The following is a 22936-nucleotide window of genomic DNA, read 5'->3' on the forward strand; positions in this document are numbered from 1 at the left end:
CAGACAATTGTAAATTCTTTGCAAATACTAAGAGACACACTGAGATTTGTTTATCTGCATGTAATATCTAAGCTAACAATTCACTACACAAAAACATGCACACACAAACTCTTTCCATGGATCAACTATGCACAAAATCATAATGTTACTTAGTAATAGAGACAAATTAAAGCACTCAGATTATACAGATTATTGTGCTACACCGACACTAGCAACACACACACACACACACAAAAAAAAACAATTCATAAACAATAAACAATATATTAGCCTTGCTTTTTTTTCCGGTCCACTGTGTAGCTGAAGAAAAGATTATATTCCGTCTTCAAGGTTCAGAATGCTGGGAGAACTCTATGGCATGAAATCCAGAGCACGGGTAAAAAGCTTTAATGAGCAAATATGCTAGTGCCACTTGCAGGGGATTAGTAGCCTCTGTTCTGGTTCAGGCTCTTAGGTCAGTGGTTACTATGGCAGTATGAGCCTCATTTAAGAAATGGTTGTGGTGATAAAGAGAAAGAGCACTAGTAATACAGAGAAGCTGCCTGTCCTGCTAGGAGAAAAGAAGGCATGTGGCAAGATTGCAGGTGAATATGTGACTCCCTTCCAGTGCCTCATGTTCCACACCACACAAACACATACACATACACACACATAATTCAACTTATTGTTTACTTTTATTTTTAATCTATTTAATTGCTTATTATTATTATATTAATATTATTATTATTGCAGTTGTTGATGTTTGAGGAAAATATATATGTGTATGTATTATAATATGAAACAATCATAAATGATTCAATTTGTTTCGATATCCTTTATTTTTTCTGTATTATGATAGAAATATGTAATTCTCCTTCACTCTGAGACTCTTCTTTCCATACAAACCTGTCGTCTTTCACCCACGTTTCCAAACAAAATCATTCAGAAGCCCTTTTTACTACAACAATGTAACACGATTGAAAACAGAACACCTTGGCAGTCTTTCAAATGAAACTGTATATTTCAGTACGGTAACTGAACGGCGCAAAATTCACCATCGTTCAGTTTTGAATGTTTTGAACAGTTTTGTGTTAGCCAATGAAATATGTGCTGTATTCATGGATTTTGGAAGATGTGATCACTGAATGCATTTTGTGTGAAAGCAACATAGACGTCTGTTTTGCGTCTGTGTGAAGAGTCTGGCCACTTCAGTTTAAAACAATCCATGTTAGCAATAAAGAAATTTGCAGTCAGATAAGTGCTTTACATTTTATAAAGCAGAACACAAATATCTAGAACATCTTTAACATCATACATATACTTCATGCTTCATTTCTTTTTAGAGCTTTAAACATTTATTTACAATAAACCAAAATTAAAATAGAGAAGGACAACGTCAATGGCACAGCTCTGAGAATAGAAATATGGTCGTATACAATCTGAAAATTTACACTGTACTATATTAAGTTCAACATTTTTAGAATTAAAGAAAGCATTATAAGATGTTGATAAGCAACATGTTAATACAATGTCTGATGTTAAGCGTCTGGTCGACAGTGTGTTTTGAGTGTTACTCTACTAAATATTGAGCAGATATCTTCCTACAACCAAGAAGATTTGATGATGTACACAATTGATCTATACATCTTCATTATTTAAAAAAAAACACTTTTTTATTTCTTTTGTCATTTATGTAGAATTTTATTGTAACACTGTGCAAGTGGGTGTGTATGCGTGTGTGTGTGTGTGTGTGTGTGTGTGTGTGTGTGTGTGTGTGTGTGTGTGTGTGTGTGTGTGTGTGTGTGTGTGTGTTTGTTATGCATGCTCATTTTGTTCCATGTTAGTAACCAGTCCCTTGGTGTCTACTGTAGTGGTAGATCGTGCAGGGTTGTTAAAGTAGAGTGTGTTATCAAATGTACACTCTCCAACCGCTGGGATAGTTGGTCTTTTATAGAAGAGGAATGCAGCCAGTCCTGCAACAGCAATTATCACCAACACAACTGCTACAGCGATACCAGTGTAGCCATGAGAGGCCTCATTTACCTGTGGTTCTGCAGGGCAAAATAAATTAAAATCAGTAATGAAAACCTGTTCTGAATGAAACTTGTAACACAAAACTATGTCGTCGCATCAGGAGTTCCCTGTTTCTTTTCTTTTTTTTAAATTAAAGTTAATAATAGAATAGAAGGAGTTGATTTATGGTAAATGAATTTTGGTACTCACGGACTGCCGGCTGTTTCTCGGTTGGCGGTATAACTAAAAAAGAATGTGTATATGAGATTAAATTCTTCAACCAGATTAAAATAATGGATTACTGAAGGTACATTGTGCTATTAAAAACATTATAAAAAGGCTCTATAGGGCAGCACCTTTAGACTGAATATTGGTCAATATTGTTTATGTGTGTGTGTGTGTGTCTTACGTTTAGGGGTCTTGCAGATATAGGCTCTATACCCACTGCAGTGAGAGTTTATCCACAAGCCACTTTCTGATTTGATCTCCACACAGTCGCCAACTGTACTGGGTGACCGTGGTGTCCAATTAATGTAGTCCACTACGGTGTTATCAATCCACATCCACTCACCTGATAGATAAAAACATACACACCATTGTTACTTACAGTCCACAGACGCTGCTTTGACTGTCTCTGGTGTGACATTGAAGCTACTCTAAATGGATCAGTTTTAATATAAATAGGTTTTAAACCCGTGTAGCTGCGGTGGAGCCCAATCCAGAAAGATTTGGCTTCATCATGAAGGATCTCAATATTCTGGCGGATAAAGGTGGCCTCCGCAGCATCCTCCACACTCACCAGTGATGCACCTGTGTGTAGAGATGAACCATTAATAAGTAATGGTTTACCAATAAGAATTAAAAATAAGAAGAATGAAAGCATGATATTAAATGTGACACAGACAACAGCAAAAGAGTATCAGTTAGTTCCATATAAGGCTAAAACTCATATGACCATAAACCAGGACAAAAATTATCCAAATAATTAATTCCAATTAAACTGTAAATACAAAAATCTTCCAGTAGGAAGAAGCTGGTGTTCCTGTGATATTTTGGGGTTTTATTTCAGTATATGTAAAAAAAATACATTTATATAATAACTATATGGACTTACTCATCCTCATACACTCCACTGTTGCATGAGCCCAGTTCTCATTCCTTGAGGCTATAAAAGCATAACAGTGTCCTCGGAAAGGAACCCAGACCTTGGATTTCTTTGGTTCTGGGCAGCGTCCTGGGAGCTGAGGGGGATCAGTTGGTGCAATAACTGCATAACAGAAAAAATAAATGAGCTGTGAACATATACATTTTAGAAATTTGAAAAAAAAAAGCAAAAACCCAACATTCTGAATAATAAATAATACGTAAATGAATAATCTGAAGGAAGCCATTGTTCTGAAGAAAACTCAATTCAATGTAAGTGAGACATCTCAAGCAACATCTTTGTGTGCTCATACAGTACAGTCTCCAGTAAATGTTTTATTCATTCAAGCAGCATTAGTAACCACTATCAGGCTGCAGTGGATCTGGAGATCAAGAGAGTCAACACAGCCTGTTTCACAGATTTCATGAATCAATGACATATCTCTTAAGGCATAAATACAGTAGCATTTAGACATATCCAGCCTGTGAGAATTGCAAAGAATACACACTTTTACCGTATATACAGTACACTTCTTTGTGTCTTCTTACACAAAGAAGTGTAGCATTTGTCTATTGCCAGTGACCCTCATCACCAGTGTCTTTGAAATGGGTGTCAAGATGGGATGGTGATCAGTTTGCATGTAAAAAATTATCCTTAGAATATGAATGGGTGTGTGAATGTGTGTGATTATGCGTTGTGATAGACTTGCATCCTGTCTAGGGTGTACCCTGCTTTGCACCCTGAGTGTCCAGTAATAGGCTACAGGTTCTCTGCGATCCAGTAGGATAAGTGGATAAGCAAAGAATAGATAGACAGATGGAACTTAACACTGCAGTGATAATCAGGGGTCAAAAGTTTTAAAAGTAAAATCTGTGCTGGTAAAATCAGCATTTGGGCCTACCTGGTGAGCGTTTGCAGAGAGAATAGTAGCTTTTGCTGCAATCTGAAGTTTTCCATGTACCATCTGTGTCAATGTATACACAGGCCTGGTTTCTTAATGGTTCACCTACAGCCCATTTTGTGTAGCGTAACAGCCAGTTATCCGTCCAGCGGTATCGTCCACTGGTCTGCAAACAACAGTAGATACAGTACTCAAATGGGGAGCAGTGTGTGAGAACCAAGACATGTCTTAGCTCATTTACCCTTAATTATTTAGCGAATATATGAAACATAGCCAGGTACATGGTAAAGTGGTGGAATCACAGGCCACCATTATAAACATTATCATAGAATATTTATTATTGATTTCCTGTAGTTTCCCTACTGTAGTTGTCTGTTTTCTAGGTCAAATATCTCAAAAAACAAAGTGCATTGAAAAAGATTCTTCAAAAATAGCCAAAAGATTATTGTAAACATTTGAATAATATAACTAATATTTAAAGTTTGGATTAGGTTTCTACAATAAATCTGTACTAAAGGGGTTAAAAGGGTCTCTGTCTTCAAAATGTTTGAGAACACTTGCTCTGGCTTAATTGTTTTACAGCAAGTAGAAAGGAAAAAGTTTGTAATAAGGTCATTGATTTTCATTTCGGTAAAAGACTTTATTAGCTACATTTTTTAAATCAGTTGTTTTTGGACAATCATGGATCACTGCAAATGGTGATTCAATTTCAGTTTAATTCTGTGTATGTTATCACATGGATATTGGACTTTATATCTTTATCCCTGGATTCCTTTTAGTTTATGTATGACATAATCATATTACAGTGTGTTCAGGAACATCTGTCCATATCTCTTGCAACAGGTTTTCCTTGCACTGGGTGATTGTAAACTGTCTGATGAAGTGCTTGAGGTACATCAAGACCCAGTTACAGTACCACCCTCACTGGACCTCCTACAGTTTGCGTATCGTCCAAACCGCTCCACGGACAATGCCATTGCCACGGCCCTTCATTTAACACTCACCCACCTGGACAATAAAGATACTTACGCACGAATGCTGTTCATAGACTTTAGTTCGGCATTCAATGCTATCTTCCTTCAGCACCTGATTAAGAAACTGAGCCTGCTGAGACTGAACACCTCCCTCTGCTCCTGGATACTAGACTTCCTGACTGGGAGACCTCAGTCCGTCTGGATCGGGAACAGCATATTCAGCACCACCACACTGAGCACTGGAGCTCCTTAGGGCTGCATGCTCAGCCCACTGCTGTTCACTCTGCTGACTCACGACTGTGCAGCAATGCACATATCGAACCATATCATCAAGTTCGCTGATGACACGACCTTGGTGGGTCTCATAAGCAAGAACGATGAGTCAGCATACAGAGAGGAGGTGCAACATCTAACTGCCTGGTGTAGAGCCAACAACCTTTCTCTGAATGTAGATAAACCTAAAGAGATGGTTGTTGACTTCCAGAGAGCACAGAGCAATCACTCTCCGTTGAACATCAACAGATCATCTGTAGAGATCGTCAGGAGCACCAAATGTTTTCTAGTGGAGAACTTCACCTAGTCACTCAACACCAGCTCAATCACCAAGAAAACCCAGCAGCGTCTTTACTTTTTAGGCTCTGCAGCGGATAGTGAGGACAGCTGAGAAGATCATTGGGGTCTCTCTTCCCTCTATCATGGACATTTACACCACATACTGCATCCGCAAAGCCAACAGCATTGTGGATGACCACACACACCCCTCACACACACTCTTCACCCTACTGCCGGCTGGAAAAAGGTACCGAAGCTTTCGGGCCCTCACGACCAGGCTGTGTACCAGTTTCTTTCCACAAGCCATCAGACTCCTTAATAACTGAACTGTACTGAGCACAACACACACACGCACATCAACTATATGGACTGCACGGACATACATTAAATACACACACTTCCAATATATATCCATCGATCTGTTTACATGCTGTTTTTTGCACACTTTTTTGCTATTTGCACATTCTATCTGACATTTCAGTTGATTGATTGTTGTTTTGCACAACCCTTTACAATACCTCAGGTACAGTAACTGCTGCTACAGTATAACACTGTGTTCATCCCTGTATTTCTGCACATGTAATATTGTGTGAACATACACTGTTAGCGCTGTTTCTGTCTATTCTCTCTTGTGTATTGTCTTGTAATTTTTTGTTTGCACTTTCTTTTGTCCTGCACTGTCTTGTCTGTCTTGTCCTGCACTGTTTGCAACAGGTTACACAGATGCACTTTATGTGACTAGGACTAATTTACTAAGTCCTTATAGCTCTGTTTATGTTTTATGTAGCACCATGATCCTGGAGAAACTTTGTCTCATTTCGCTATGTACTGTGTACTGCAACAGCTATATACTGTATGGTTGAAATGAAAATAAAAGCTTCTTGACTTGAACTCTTGAATTGATTTGATGTGCTTACCACATTGCTGTTTAGGCCAATCCACACTGGCTCTTTCATTTTGCCAACTCTGAGGATGATGAATGCCTGAGTGACAGAATCTAACACACTAGCTAAATCAGCATCGTCTGCTTTGCACTGTCTCCTTGCCTCATCCCAGCTCATCTTCTCAGCCTGTACTTTATATGAATCATTTCCGAGTTTAAAATATGATGCTGGTGGCACTGTTGTCGCAGGAACTTTGATTTGAGAATCTGAAGCAGATTAAACAAAAAAGGTTAATTAAAGTTTTAATAAAATTAGTTTGGATTTTGATTTTTGAAACATCACTGTCAATGTACAGTAATAGTTTTGTCTACTCACCAATATTCCTCTTGCAGATAAATCCTCGTTTCTCATCGCAGTCCTCAACCTTCCACATGCCAGTAATCCTTTCTGGTGCCTTCACCATAATGACACAGTCAAACTGCAGAAGATGATGATTATAGAATTAAATGATATCCAAAGGAAAGGAATTAATTCAGGCATATACTGTAACAATACATTGGCAAATAACACAACACATGCTACAATCAGATAATATAAGGAAGAATAAAGTGCAAGTTTAGGGGAAGAACTTCATACAGGTGTTTTGGTCAGGTGTCCACAAACCTTTGGCTGTATGTGTAAAATTTATAATGTAAAAGAGTCTTCAGTGCTTTCTGAGGTGTGATAATTCTGCAGTGCACTTACCTCGGCAACTGGGAAATGTTTTGGACTGCTTAAATAATACAGAGTTGAGTGGTTTTAAGTTTAGCAGGCATTCGGATAGAATTCATGTCATTTCTGTTACACGCCACGTGCAGGATTTTACACAATGTCACTAGAGCTGAAGCATAAAAAATAGATATTCTTATTAGCTAATCAGTAACTATAATCCATACACTATTATTATTCATCACCATGTGTTTCTGCTTTATCAAGCTGCAATTTTATTTTCTAGATACTTTTCAAACCTAAGAGAAACATTAGCAGGTCTCTCAAGTGTCACGCATTGAAAGTGACAGTCACTCATTTGGGTCTTTTGTCACGCTCTCACACCACACAATGTATTTGTCATGCAGAAAAACTTTTTGACTACTTATCGTATATTTAATATTCAGCAGTGCTCAAAATTTATCTGTCCACACCGCTGTCTCTATGGAACCGGGCAGGAATCAAGGGTGTATCCCCTGGAGTTCTTAGTCAAGCCTGACACTTATCAGCCAATCAAAAAAAAAAACAGGCTACACAATAGCCAATCAGAAAATAGAGCAATTGTATATTGGTAAGATGTAACGCAACAACCAATGAAAAAAAGAACATTCATTAGAGAGGGTATTTTCAATGATCGGTTTGAAAAAAAACTTCAAAACGAAACAGCTTGTCTCTGGACGGGACATTGTCCTCAATCATGACCCTAAAAATGACTGAGCTTGAGCCGAACTGTTTCAAAACTGTTGTGAGCAAGTTAATTGCCTGTTTAACAGAAAGTATATCCTTCTCTGCAGAATTTTCTGATATAATGAAGAAGACAAATATGTATATTAGTCAAGCAACTGCATCAGAAAAGCTAACAGGTCTTGAAAAATCATGAATATCAGATAGCAGCTTTTTAAACTGCAGCACAATTTTGAACCCTGTTTTAAGTTACTCATAAATAAATCTGAACACTGTATCTGTGTTTTCTCAAGTTTTCTATGATTAGTTTAGCCCATGTTACAGCCAAAACAAGTAAAGAAAACAGAGAAAATTGGGTAACCATCACAAGCTTAACTTTGTTCAAGAAAAAACATGTCTCAATTTTCAGGATTTATGTCATTGTAATGACTTGATCATAGAATAATGGATAAGGATGGTTAGAAAAATGCATCAGTTTGATGCATCACTCTCCTATGATAGCATCCTAAGGTAATATTCCAGGATGCAGGAAAGAAAATTATGTACCAGTATAATTCCCCAACGGAATCAAAAATTAGCCGACATCAATGCCAAGATCAGTCAAAGACGGAAAGCCAAGCACAGTTTTGGTAGACCTACCTGGGTTTCATCCTGAATGTCATAGTCCCACCTTAAGAAGAAGTCCTGTATTGAAAAGAGTACGATTTTAAAAAGAACAAGAACTCAGTAGTATATAATAAATGTATATATCTGTGACCCAAGGGAAGAACATGAATGAATGAATGAATGAATGAATGAATGAATGAATGAATGAACATGGCCGCACATGAAGTCGAATGTGTGGCTTTGTTCAAACATAAGACAAGACATTTTTCCTCATGTATTAGCAAGAAAAGTCTTAGTTCCAGAACCTGAGGCCAAAATGCCATGGGAAGAGGTCTTGCAGTTCCATTTATATGTGTTTCACTGAGTGTTCTAAAACTCTATCTTTACATGAGAAAGTTAGGACCCAAAGACTCATGAGGTTTCCAAGGAAAGAAGGAAAACAAAGTTCCTTTGATTTCATTTTTATCCAAAAGCCCAGAATGATTACACTAAACAGAGCATATGATATAAATATTTCGACACGTGATATCCTGTTCATCATTTCCTGGTGGACACTGGCCCAAGACATGTTCATCTTGCATTTGTTCTATCATCTCTGATTTGCACACACTACATGTGACAAAGACTGAACATCACAAAAGTCCAAAACAAGCTCACAGTGTTGCCCTGTAGAACAGTCTCAACATTCTACACAAGGATTCCTCTTCTCAGAAAAGATGAAGAAAACACACAGAAAGAGCAAAAGTGAAATCTAGCAGATCTGATGGTAAGATCTTTCAGGGGCAGACATGGCAAAGAGACATTCAGCACTAAACATACAAGCTACAAGCTTACAAGCAATGAAAGACATCACACACGACCTGTGAGGTAGCGTCACACGACATGGACAGAAGAAGTAGGTGAAATGTTTTGTTTAACTCTAGGCAGTGTCCTTTGAACTAATTTGCAGTTGTATTTAAAGGCAAACGAGGACAGAGGAATTTTTGTAACTAAAGACTTGCATGGCATCCACTGCCACTGATTATCCTGAAATTATCCTGCTATGCTTGAATTTTGTCACCCAGAAGCCAAAACTTCCAGACAGCTCTGAAGCGATTTTAAGGCATACATAAGAAATAGTATGTGACTATAACCGAGAGATGATAATATATGTGTATAGAGAAAAGGCACTTGCATCTGATCCATATCCTCTGCGGCTGTCTGGAAATGACACCGGATAACCTTTGGCCCAGTTGGTGTACTTCACACCTTTCCCATCTGTCCAGAGGAAGCGCATCTCCCAGTTTACATCATTCAATCCAATCCACATATCATCACGTGCATTGAGCATCATAGTGGTGAGAAATGCTGAGAAGAAAAAGAGACCTTATTATTACATTTCTCAGCACAAATCTTTCTTTATTGTATTGTTACAAAAGTTATATAGAGGTAAAACTCTAATGAAATAGTTTGCATTCAGTTTCATCGAGTACCTTGCTCTGCTTGACTCCGAATGGACACTAAGTTGCCTCCTTGATAGATGCAGTATTGTCGAGCATCCTGCCACGATTTCTCTTCACTGCTATCTTTCCCTACAAATTTATAACACTGGAGAAAAATGTAAATAATGTCAGACAATAAATGTATTATTGTTTCAGTTTAGTATCACTGGGGTTCAGTTATCAATCTTTAAGTAAAATTGTGTATCCAAACCAATCTAAAAATTGTAGAAATGCTGATTTTCTCTGTACTTGCTTGCATATGTTAAAAAGGAAAAAAAAGAATTAGATGTTAATTAAGTGAGGTGAAAAGAAAATGTTCTGACATGAAAAAAATATGCAGCTATTGTGTCCATGTGTTTCTGCACACCAAACACATCGCTAGGATTTTCGTTTTTAATGACAAAAAGCAGGAAATGTCAGAGAAAGGCCAGTGATGGCACACTAGGAAGCATACGGCACAGTGGCCCTTAAACCCTTATTACCAGTACATAGTGTTCTAGTCTGCTGGTAGAACAGAAATCAAGGAGTATAACGAAATTTATTATTTTATCACCACAAGTCTGGTATCAAAATACAGGAAAAAAAAACAGAAATACTTATGAAAAACTAAAATTTCTCAATGCCCTGAGTGTCATCATAATAACTTCTAGTAAACAAAACAACAAGAAATTTCAATTTTTTGTCACATTTTTTGTCTGGCATAAAGAAAAAAGGCATACCAGATTATTCACAGTGTTGCACAGACAATAGAGCACTTACTGTAGATGTCTTTTGATTCCATCCTAATTTTATACAGTGGCATTCTTAATTAAATAGCTAGTCTTATTTGTTTGGTTCACAAATTTGTTTTCTTGTTTTCTTTTTTTTGTTATCTAATATTCATTCATTCATTTTATACCACTTATCCGAACTATGTTATATAATCTGTTTTTTTTGTAATATTTTAAAATATAATGGTTTTTATACAAAAAACAAAAACTGTGTCATAAAACGTTTATTAAATCTGTGTGTGAAATTATGTTCACTTGTGGCTATATTCCATATACTGTATACATGCACTAATTCTTCACCAGTTAATGTATGTACTTTGATTTGAAGACAAAGTTTACATTAGTTAGGTTTCTTATGTATAAATTTAAACAGCTGCAGGAGCACGATAGGATGCAAATGGTTTGCTGAAATTACAGGATTTTCAACAATAACTAATTTCTTGTGTAAATCCATTCTGAATTTCCTCCTGTCCAGATTTATAAATGAGGCCCGTTGTTTGTTGTAGGCAGCCGTGGAGGGTGGAACGTTTAGAAGAGTTATTACTTTTTAATATCTTTGCAAAGCTGTTGTTTTGTTTAAAGTAAATTCACTTACTTTTCCCTGAAAAGCAGTCCAGTCAGAACTACATCCTCCCTTTGGTGCAGTGGTAGGAGCCACTGTGCTGGTGGCAAAGTTATCGCTTCTTTTACAGATGGAGGGTAGTTCTACTCCACAATTGATATCATTCCAGAATCCTGCAAAAGAGATGATTTTTCACTTATCCCCATAAAGTCTTGACAACAATCAGATTATTTAGATTAAAGTAGATGAGGTAATCTTACCCATACTCTTGTAAATGGTAACACAGTTTTCGTCATTGTTGGCAAAGTTTGGTTCATTTTGGTTCCATGCTGTATAGACAACTGGGGAACCATCCACCCAACTGGAAGAAAAAGAAAATGTTAATACAGATGAAGACATTTCTAAGCTTTTCCTCGTGTCACTACTTTGTTAATGATACCTAAAAGACTTATCCAATCCCACTGTCATTCCAATGTAGTACTGGTCCTCTGAGCCTCTTGAAATCTGAAAGATTTTATTTTAATGATATATGAATAACTTCAGAATTCACATTCACAAAATAGATCAGAGGCACTTGGTCTGCTCTTTTACCTGTTTAAATATAAACTTCCTCTCAGTTTGACCGGTAATAACAATAAGGTCAGAATGGTTCTTCTTACAAAATGCTCGAGCCGAATCCATATCCAGATGATCAGTATTAATGTAGTACTGACTACCATTGAACTGTATCCAGCCATCATCTGTGATATTATACTCTGCTGTGGAGCATAAAATAAACACCATAAGACTGTAGAAATAAAAACAATTTGCTTTGATATCTAATCTATTTTTTGTATCAAAAAATCCATGATGACTAATCAATATCAGCTATTTTAGAAATCGAATTTAAAGGTGGGATGGAACAATAAATTAAGTGGAGCAATACCTTGTGGATTGCTTGTAGGTGGAGGTTTTGGCCTTGTACCTGTTGTAATGGTCAGAGTTAAACATCTGTACTTACTACAGTATGATCACAGTAGAACAATTGTTTTAATAGGTAGTGTGAAAACCATGTGAGTGAGTGTGTTCTTCTGGCTGGACAACCTACCCACTCGTATCTGACAGATCCAATCATTGTAGGATTCACAATCCCTATCATTCCATCTATGACCATAGTAGAAGCTGGCTTCTGTACAACGCTCATTAGAATTGTAATTATTGGGCTCCCCATATGACCAGTTGTCATAGTCTGACTAACATGGAGGGACACACACAGACACACACACAGAAACAAAGAAACAGAAACAAAGCAGGAAAATTAGACACAATAACATAGGCACAACATGTTAAAGCCTGCACACAAATTTTGCAGCTGATTTACACCAAACAAACATAAATATTTCAACGTCTCTAAATTACGTCATCAATTCTCCAACATTAATGAAGATTTGAATACAAACCAAGTTTACTTTGTTTATATGTTGGTTCTTTGTTATTCTTATACTTTAAATATAAATTAAAATATAAATCTGCAATCATACAAAAGTAGTACTCTTAGTACTCTACTTAAAGAAAACCCATTAAATATAGATCACCACTAAGAATACATATATTTTAAAATATATAATATAAAATATAAAATATGTCACTTAACCTCCAAATACCATGTTATACAAAACCAGTTAGTATTTTCAGTATAGCTGCTAGGTAGAAAGTCCTTAAGCAATGAAAAGGACCATAAATAAAAATAGAAGTGAAAAATAAAAGAACTTACTGGAGTTTCATCTGACCATACAAAACCATCATTATCATTCAGGGCATTAAAGCCAATCCATGCTGAGTCACTTCCTCCACCATACCTTTGAGAGGACAGTAAATAATGAATCAAATTATGAATGAAAAATGTTGGGTTAAGAATATATTTTAATAATAATAAACATACGTACGGTAAATTGTTGGTTTCTGATTCAGAGTGAAAGCTAGCAAGATCACCACCAATGGCTCTGCAGTAATCACGTGCTTCAAGCCATGTTTTCTTACCCTTTAGTTCATGTCTATTTACCTAGGAAATTAGGACAAAGGACATAATGTGTCTCGCACCATTGTATGGAGCAGTATATCCTCATGGCAAATTTATCAGAATCAACAGAGCCCTTTAATGCTGTTATAATGATGACCGTGTGTTTTGTGTGTTTTTGGCTGTACCTGAATGCAGCTGCCAGGGTCTTTTTTTATCCATGTAGAAGGGCAACCTAGAGGTTGTGTTATAGGAGGCTCTCTGGTTGTCGTAACACCCTCTGCTATTTTCTTACAGATGTACTTTTCTTTACTGTCACAATTGATTACATCCCATAATCCTGCTGAAGTCCCTGTTCGCATGGCAACACAGCCCTGGTGTCTATCTAAATGTCAGAAGTCAGCATTATGTCTTTAGTAATTCATAATATTGAACAATATTCAGATTATTTCTTTAAAAAAAAAAAAAAAAGAAGACGAATGTACACACCTGGCATTCCTACATTAAAGTGTGTAAATTTGACAGTTTGCTTATTTGTCCCTTGAAAGCGATTTGCATGTTCTGTATTGGATAAGCCAATCCAGAAATATTTTTCAGGTCGCAAGCCAATCTGGCTAATGAGAAATGCATTCTCATACCTGAAATGAATCCCACATCACCAGACACACACAGGTTCATACAGGTAAGTAGTTACATTTGTTGTTGTATAAAAGCTGTATTTGACTAATGTGTGCATTACCTGTCTGTAACTTGTGTTAGGCTTGCTGCAGTCTGTCCACATGCTGTTTTTGCTTCATTGAAGGTTTTGGCTTCTACAGCAAAGCTGTAGCAGTAGGAGTTGAATCTGATCCAACCCTAAAAAGAAGCACAGAAACCAGACCCAGTTCATTTTACATGTGTTTGTATATTTTACAGTATACAAATATGTGTATATGTATATAAGTATATGTCCACAGTACTGTGCTAAAGTCTTAGTCATGTGTAAAGAAGCAACATAAAGAAATGTAACACTTTCCATAAATGTGTTTTTTTCTATTTTAATGAGCAGTGAAAGATAATAACGGAAACAAGTTTAGTATTTAGAGTGAAACACTTTGCATTTAAACAATTGCACAAAGAGAAAACATATCAAAGAGCCAATATTTTGTTTTTGTTTGTTTGTAGTTTATTTCTTTCTGAAAACTGTTCTATTCAAAATGATATGTTTCTGTACTATTATTTCATATTAATTTAAAAATAATATTAAATATATTAACTAAAATATTTCTTGGTTAATGATCGAAATCAAAAATATTTCAATGACACAATAATGATGTCAAATAATTCATATAATTATGTCAAAGATTTTTACAAAGTACTGTATGTATATTAGAGATCCCTGAGCCCTGAGGTACTTGCTTTCCTCTCAAAAAATGTGCTGGTATGTGCTGGCTCTGATAAATATCCCATAGGTGTGAAATTGTGTGAAATTCATGGTGCCCTGGAAATCATAAAACAAGAATAGTTTTACTACATGTACAGAGTGTCACAAAGAACAATATAGAGAGTGTCACAAAGAACATGTTGTCACAATCAAAAATGTTCATCATAAGCATTTTTATATGGCACTGAGTTTGAACCTTTTGAAATAGCAATATTTAAGCATTATTCACATCTTTCTTTTCCACACCCTTTTCATTATTCTCTTACTAAAGGAAAGGAAGTCATTGTTTGTGCAATTGGCAGCTCACTACAGGATGAAATCTTAACTAAGTGAATATTTCACGATAGCAAGCAGGATGTCATGTGCTGATACAAATCCAGTATTTGGAGTGGAAACGCTGAACCAACAGATCTAACTAATGGCAAGTTCAGATCTAACTAAAGGCAACTCTCAGGTTTCCCTGACCCAAGATGACCTAAGACAACTGGCCCATGCCACTGCTCTCTGGCAGTACCAGACTTTACCCTTTGATATACATGGAAGTTCAGGAGCTTTTTAGCAGGTCATGTGCATATATCTTAAAACCCCTCCTTTCTAAACATGTAGCTGTCACTCTAAGAACTAAGTCAAACACACTACTCCAGTGTGGATTTACCACCAACAAGTGTCATTTTAAAATAATCTAGTATGTAGAGAAACTAGTGTAAAACCTGCTGATAACAGTATACGATGAAATATGTTGAGGCCATGAATACATTTACTCAGCCTAACAAGACCCCAGGTCAGTTAGGCTGGTGAGGTACAATAGGTGCTCTATATACATATACTTATCAGCAGTGCAGTTTAGAGACCCTTACTCCTGCAAACCCATATTTCCTGCTAACCCATGCATTGACCATGGGACTGGGAAAACACCCCTCTCTCAACAATTAGAAAGCAAGGTGTATCTAGTGTTTTTTAATTAGTTGTAAATATATATGTAGAAATGGAGTTGATACATTGGCTATCAGGTAGGTTCTACATCATCAAGAGGCACTTCAACCTTACAGTATCTCCCATTATATCTGAAGGCTGACAAGTCAAACACAACACCATGGCAAGCGACAACTTAGATGATAAAACAAATGCAAATGCATATAAGATAAAGAAAGAGTAACTGTTTATCCAAGAATAAATAAAACGGCAACGAACCAAATACACTGTAGCCAAAGCATTAAATATAATAATAATAATAATAATAATAATAATAATAATAATAATAATAATAATAATAATAATAATAAATTATTCTTGAACCTGTCATTTTTGGATTTTTATTACATTCCTGAAGACTTTTTTTGTTTCCTTTGATCAGATCCTGATTTCTTGGGTTGAACTATAAGGCTATACATACAGTATGTTATATCTCTTTGTTATACACCACCATTGGATCACCCTTGAAGTCAAGTAAAAGTGTCAGGGATCCGCGCAGACTTTTGGCCATGTGCGTTTGTGTTTGTTTGTGTCACGTGATTCGTCTACTCCTCCCGGTCATCACACCTGTTCCCCACTGTGTGTGATTGTCCTTTGGTGTATAAATGTGTGCCGTGTTGCCGATGGCAGCGCGGATTCATTAAGATATATTTAATATGTACGTTAGTGACAAAAAGATTACAAAAATTAATGCATCAAGACCTTTGAGCCAGCATAATATATGATGTGGACCACTGATGCTTTGAGGTGGTATCAATTATAGATTAGTGGCTCAATGGCACTAGGGAGATTAATGTCATCAAGTCCTAAAACCTGACAGCATTCAACAAGGTAACAGCCATCACACCCCCTGTATTTAAACCCTACTAAAAATGTGTGGTCTTATTTCAAGAACACAGTTCATATGCATCGCTGTAAAAATGGGATCTTAACATGTTATTCTTGAAAATCCCTCTAAATATCACCAATTTCCAAATATTAATTGTAAGTATGCAGATTATTTTAAAACTAGTTGTGCAGGTCTAAATGCTTTGCTTAAATAATACTGGGTGTAACAAAAAAAAATAGCGCATACCCTTGTGTTTACATTATTATATCAAATATATACTGCATTTGTTTAGTTGTTTTTGTTCACTTTCGTGAAGGGTATTAATAATTGTGAATATGTACATAGTTCTCCACTGTACATGGTTTTGTGGTTCTAGCTAAAAGACTAAAGAACAGTGAAAAAGAAAGTAATGAGCATTGTGTGTAAGTAATTAAATAAATACGTGATGACTAGATTCCTTTTAAAGGTGTGTAGAGAGAGAGAATGACTCACAGCAGGACATCCAGGACTGATGACCTCAGGTGATCCTGCAGGTTTCGTGGAGGCTTTCTTCTTACACATGTAGCTATGCTTCTTTTCACACATGTTATCTGCCCATTTCCCATCCTAAAGTATAGTACAAAAATTAGTCACTAATCTAATAATCACTTTTTAGACTTATACTTCAAATATAAAAGCACCCTCAGTGTGCCACCTTCGTACTGTACCTTTCCTTTCATGAGAACACAGTCTTCTTTGAGGAAATCTGTATGTGAAGGTTCTCCCACAAGCCACTTGGTAAAGGTGACATGGCTTCTGTCTGTCCATTCAAACAGGTTCTGAGTCTTTTGATCATTTAAACCTATCCATATTTCATCAGTGGGCACTGCAGTACAAACAGTCCAAGTCAATGAGGGAAACGTTAGGCACCATATGCAAGTCTCAGGGTCTAAATTGTAGATTTCTCTTCTAACTAAAAAGGCAAATCATTATTTCCCATGATTCACATGGCCAATTTAGAACTGTAACTTTACTAGGAAGAATATGTTCAAGACATTGTTCCCATCATTTTCTGTAATTATATTTATCCATTTCGATCTGATGATTGACCTAATGTAATCAAAAGCTGTGAAATTGCTGACGTAAATTGCGGTTTCCTTTTTTTATGTCGAGACCATAATTATGCATTTTCTTAAACATTCTAAAGATTTAATTACGGTAACATAACAGGCATCATAATTTCCAGGCTAAGCCAAATAGATTATGTAAGAAAGTTCTTATGCTCTTACAGTATCCACTCTGTGATATAATAAAGCTGTGTTCTTCTATGTTGTGAATACTGGCCAGGTCAGCTTCTTCTTTACGGCAAGCAGTCAAAGCATCTTTCCACATCACCTTAGTACGTGACAGAGAATAGCAGTGACCAGAAAAAGGCACCCAGTTGGCTGGACAGAAACTGGGCTCATCTTTAACTGTCAAACACACAAACACAAACACAAACACACACACACAGTGACTGAGGGACAAAACGTTGAAAGGTGGCATTTGCAAATGTGTCTATATGTGCCTCTAGAGCTTACCCACTGAAGGTGTAATAGAAGTGGAGTTTCCCTTGCGGCAGATGTATCCCAGTTTACTATTGCAGGCCATACTCTCCCATTTCGATGCTTTCCCAGCATTAAGTGCTGCACAGTTCATTCCAGGCTCCAGTAAGGGGTTGCCTAATGGATGAGGTGGAGGTAATAGCCTGCTTGGAAATAGTATTAAATCACCATCATATGTATTTATGTGTGCACTCACCTGGAGCCCAGTTCAGATATCTGAATGGATTTCCATTGCTCCATTGCCAGCCACTTTCAAAATCCAGACTATTCAATCCAATCCAAAGTGACGAACCAAGTATATTAGTTAATCCTAAAAAAAAAAATACTGCATATATTATATGTAAAAACCTTTCTGCTACTTGCTGTTACTGATTTGAAGTCAGAGCTGTGTACCTGATATATATGTTTGCTCATGGAGCTCCATGATGCTCAGTAGGTCAGCATCTTGCTGCTGGCAGCTTTTGCGGGCCTGATGCCAGGTCAGAACTGACAAAACGTTCCTCTGGTATAACACACCTGTTACTGGATCGGTGTCCCAACCTGATGATGCTAACACACCACAGACATAGAGTATTACACACAAATACACACACATACACACTCATTCATTCATTCATTCATTCATTCATCTTCTATCGCTTATCCGAACTACTTGTGTCACGGGGAGCCTGTGCCTATCTCAGGCGTCATCAGGCATCAAGGCAGGATACACCCTGGATGGAGTGCCAACCCATCACAGGGCACACACACACTCTCTCATTCACTCACACACTCACACACTACGGACAATTTTCCAGAGATGCCAATCAACCTACCATGCATGTCTTTGGACCGGGGGAGGAAACCGGAGTACCCGGAGGAAACCCCCGAGGCACGGGGAGAACATGCAAACTCCACACACACAAGACGGAGGCGGGAATCGAACCCCCAACCCTGGAGGTGTGAGGCAAACATGCTAACCACTAAGCCACTGTGTCCCCTGAAGTGTATTTATTCATCAAAAAAAATCTCATGGAAAACATATTTTAGCTGCCATTTAAATCCAATTTTTCAATTCTTTAGTTAATCTTGGAATGCTGTTAATCATACTTTTGCATGTAGACTCACATCTCCTCATGAAGGGCAAAGGATTGAGTGTGATCCTGCAGGCTGATATGTAGCCTCACTTTAGATTATCAAATGTCACAATTCTCTTGTAAATTTCTATGATAAAATTGTGATTGATTTACTTTTAATATTTATTAAATTATTATTATTTAATATTTAATGAAATCATACTTTCATGTCTGATGCCGAACTCTTGGTTCACAGGAAAGGAAGCAAAAAGCAGTCCAATGACAAAGAGAGGAAAGTTTTACACCTAGAGTAAACCTTTTTTTAAATAATCACATTATTTCTGCAAGTGAAACATAAAAAGCTTTCTGAATAACACCAAGACAGCAATAATCTTTCACTTACATCTGCAATAAAACAGGAAAAATCTGAGGAAACAACTTCACAGGAAGCATGTGTTTCAGAAGGTCAGTCCCCAGACGTGATTTTGTGCCTGACCTCTAGTTATATGGCCCCAATTTAGTACACAATAAAAAAGGAAAATCTTCAATTCCTGCTACCACAGCACTACAAAGCTGTCCTTCCTGTCACATCTCTTTTTTCCAATCAGCAACTATCGAGAACGTGTCCATACTCAGAGAGAACTACCAGTGAAACATAAGGAACTTAAAGCAGAGGTAACATTTACTATTTCATACCATACATCCATATCCAATGGGATTAAATCTGTATTATTATATTAGAACTATTTACTACTGACAAAGGTTTCAGCATCACGTAAAACGTTACCAATAAATCAGTGTTCTCTTACATTTTGTTGGACAAAAACCCCATTTCTTGTCCTTCTCGTAGTCTGTGACTGTGGCGCACCAAAGTAGTCCATCTGACCGTCCAACAATCGTGCACTCAGCATACCAATTCTCACCATACTTAAAGGGAAACTGACAGGGGCTTCCCAAAGAATTGCCACCAATGGTGATCGTCTCTGCAGAAAATATATAAAGAAGAAGTGTTAGTGAGAAGAGTGAGCCTAAGAAAGCCTCAATCTTTAAATTTTTATTTATCCGGTATATAAACAAATAGCTACTGAAAATTGTTTTTAGTCATATACATATATAATGTAAATATATATCTTCTTAGGTGCTTTAAGTGTTTTACTCACATTGTGCAGTCTTAATTTGGCTTAAAGGTTTTATATATTTAAATCTGCTGCTGCTTGACCAAGTTTTATGGATCAATTTCAAAAATTCAAACAAATCTACCATCAAGTTTACCATCCGTATGCCACATCACTGCATAAGTACAGCTGTGTATAGCCAAGTGATCAAGTGACCTACCAAAATGTTCCACTATTATAAAAACAGTATTCTATAAACCACTACAAATGAAAGTAGATCCTACCTTCGTATCCGTGAGAGCACAAGTCTTGCTTATTGCCGTATATCTCCCAGCGGCTCCAGGAACCTGTCCCTGTGTGAAGCAGTACATTGGGCTCATGGCGGTTGCCATAATTCAGATGCAACGGTTGGCCCTTTATACCAAACAGAGTCTCATTCTTGCACTCCCATGTCTGCATAGGACTGAGCTCATTGCAGGGGACCAGAACAACTCGAACCCATTCTTTAAGGTCTTGAGCGCTGAGGCACAACTTGTGGGAGATGCTTAGGATCCTTGAAGAGGAAATCCATCGGAAACGCTGCAAGTCCGAGGACGAGTCACAGTCACTGACCTGTGCCATGTTGGGATCTACCACCTTCACACATTTCTTGTGATCTTCATTGTAGATGAGAAAAGCACTGCTGTCTGTACAAAGAAATGAGAAAACACAGAATATGGGCTAATATATTAACTACTACGGACATCTGCCTGTAATCTCAACAAGCTGTCATTTATTGAATTGATATATTGTGCTTAGACTTTCATTCAATCAAGTATTTGCAAAACTTTGTTTATACATGTTAGTCTCGGTGAGTTTTTTTCTTGCTATTGTTGTCCCTGGCTTGTTCAGTAGGGAGAACATTTAATTATTTAATTATTCATCTTTGTCATGTTTCTTCTACATTTTTTATTTCTCTAAATGCTGCTTGGAGACAATGTCCGTTGTTAACAGCTCTACACAAATAAAATTGATTTAAGTTCAATTGAATTAATGCTCTAAATGATTATTGTACAGTAACTGCTGTTTCCACAAGTCAGGACATACCACAAGCATCACTTCATGCATTTATACATAATAACACCTGTTCCACCATCAACAGTTAAATACACAATGAACTTTTCTCTATTAAATGAAAGACATTTGAAATCTGTCTGAATGGATCTGTCTGTTTGCACACATCTATCTGTCTTACCCAGACATAAACACATATATTTATTCCATACCCAGTTGCAAAGTGTAGTGCAAAGCCTTGCTGAGACACAGCAGCACAAACATAAAAAAGTGAAGCTTCTTCATGGCCTTCCTTTAGTTCATAATCCAAGACGAATAATCCAGGGAGTGAGTTATGTCTGTATGTGGTTGTATGTGTGGCTTTATGCTCTAGTGAATAGTGTGAAGCTAACAAACTGTGTGGAACAAATACACACCCCTTATTTGTTTAAACGTTAAAGTGTGAATCCTTTTTGGGGTGGGAGTTAAAGACAGGAACAATGTGGCAATCCATGTAGAAGATCTCTATCTCCTTCTCTCACTTCTCTCACATTGGTGCACAGACACACACTCTCACAACAAATACACGCCACTTTATAAACTGCAATAGGCCATTATAATATTATTATTATTATTATTATTATTATTATTATTATTATTATTATTATTATTATTATTATTATTACTGAATTTAGCATGCTTGACCTAAAATACACAGGTTAAAACTGCAGTTGGATTTCAGGGTTTTACACATTAATACTGCACTCATCATTAATCAAATAAATGAACCCTGTGTGTGTTTAGGAGAACTTTCACTACAAATAGTAATGCTCGAAATTATTGTAAGAGGTATGTCCATATGGTATAGGTTGGGGGTGGTGGTGGTGGGGGGGGGGGGGTACTGGTAATGTTAGAAAAAATGCTGATAAGGTAAGAGAGAAAGTCAATAGGAATTTTTGGAGGACCTGCTGCTCAGCAAGAAGGAAATCTGTTGCAAACACTGGAGTACAAAGAAGGGAAATCCTGTTTCCTCCCCTGGGCTTAGAAAGCGTTGAGGTTAGCATATATTGCATATATATTACAGATTGAAAAATAATAAAGGTGGATCAATGAAAAAAAAATTATCTAATTAAATCAGTAATATTTTTTTATTATACAGTGATTTCAAATCTAAAATCTGTAAATGTAATTTTATTTCTTTTCTTTTGCTGCAGTAGTTCTCACATGGCAGATGATCAAATACTACTAAATAAGGAACATTAGAGAAAGACAAAACTATATAGGGCATTAGAAAGAAAAAGAAAAGAAACTAGACGCTTTCTCCCATAAGGACGGTTTTTCAGGAAACCAATTTCCCTTTTTTATTTTTGTAATTATTGGGGCAGATACCGTTTTTCTATTTGTGACTAACATATGAATCTTAGAACAATAAAACTAGGAAGTTGGTTTCAAAGTATGCAAGAAAAAAAAACACATTATTGTGTTTTTAAAGCTGTTCATACTGTATATAAGAGAAGAAAATTGGAAAAGAAAAATGAAGAAAATAGTAACAGATGAAATATAATGTGACATTATAGCCACATAAGGAATAAAATAGATTATAGACTTAATATTTATTTTAGAATTTCTCAAAA

General features: G+C 36.7%; 1 protein-coding gene across 2 annotated transcripts; it reads right to left on the reverse strand.

Annotated features, from left to right (window-relative positions):
* Window positions 1–1236: 1236 nt before the first annotated feature.
* mrc1a (mannose receptor, C type 1a) lies at window positions 1237–21740 on the reverse strand. 2 transcript variants are annotated; one of them, XM_027169399.2, is made up of 31 exons: window positions 21536–21740; window positions 20555–20956; window positions 19965–20138; window positions 18494–18649; window positions 18297–18410; window positions 18077–18217; window positions 17786–17968; window positions 17225–17382; window positions 17010–17123; window positions 14033–14148; window positions 13783–13931; window positions 13482–13678; window positions 13223–13338; window positions 13051–13135; window positions 12385–12529; window positions 12223–12261; window positions 11889–12055; window positions 11737–11801; window positions 11558–11658; window positions 11331–11470; window positions 9957–10071; window positions 9659–9831; window positions 8518–8562; window positions 6823–6925; window positions 6481–6713; window positions 4038–4203; window positions 3107–3259; window positions 2686–2802; window positions 2402–2563; window positions 2203–2235; window positions 1237–2030 (listed from the first exon to the last, which is right to left on the reverse strand). In XM_027169399.2, exons 1-31 carry the CDS (start codon window positions 21606–21608, stop codon window positions 1795–1797), a joined length of 4371 nt encoding a protein of 1456 aa, XP_027025200.1. In that variant the 5' UTR covers window positions 21609–21740; the 3' UTR covers window positions 1237–1794. The 2 variants fall into 2 exon arrangements, with proteins under 2 accessions (XP_027025200.1, XP_027025201.1); XM_027169400.2 differs by lacking the exon at window positions 8518–8562 and having other exon boundaries at window positions 21536–21739.
* Window positions 21741–22936: the final 1196 nt, after the last annotated feature.

The sequence above is a fragment of the Tachysurus fulvidraco genome, chromosome 1 (genome assembly GCF_022655615.1).
Source record: "Tachysurus fulvidraco isolate hzauxx_2018 chromosome 1, HZAU_PFXX_2.0, whole genome shotgun sequence".
NCBI lineage: Eukaryota > Metazoa > Chordata > Actinopteri > Siluriformes > Bagridae > Tachysurus > Tachysurus fulvidraco.

Coding starts and splice junctions, on each gene's coding strand:
- mrc1a (XM_027169399.2), bottom strand. CDS start 21,608: ATGAAGAAGCTTCACTTTTTTATGTTTGTGCTGCTGTGTCTCAGCAAG. Junction 6,714..6,822: donor TATCTGCAAGAGGAATATTG/GTGAGTAGACAA, acceptor AATCTGCTTCAG/ATTCTCAAATCAAAGTTCCT. Junction 2,803..3,106: donor AGTGGAGTGTATGAGGATGA/GTAAGTCCATAT, acceptor CTCTACACACAG/GTGCATCACTGGTGAGTGTG.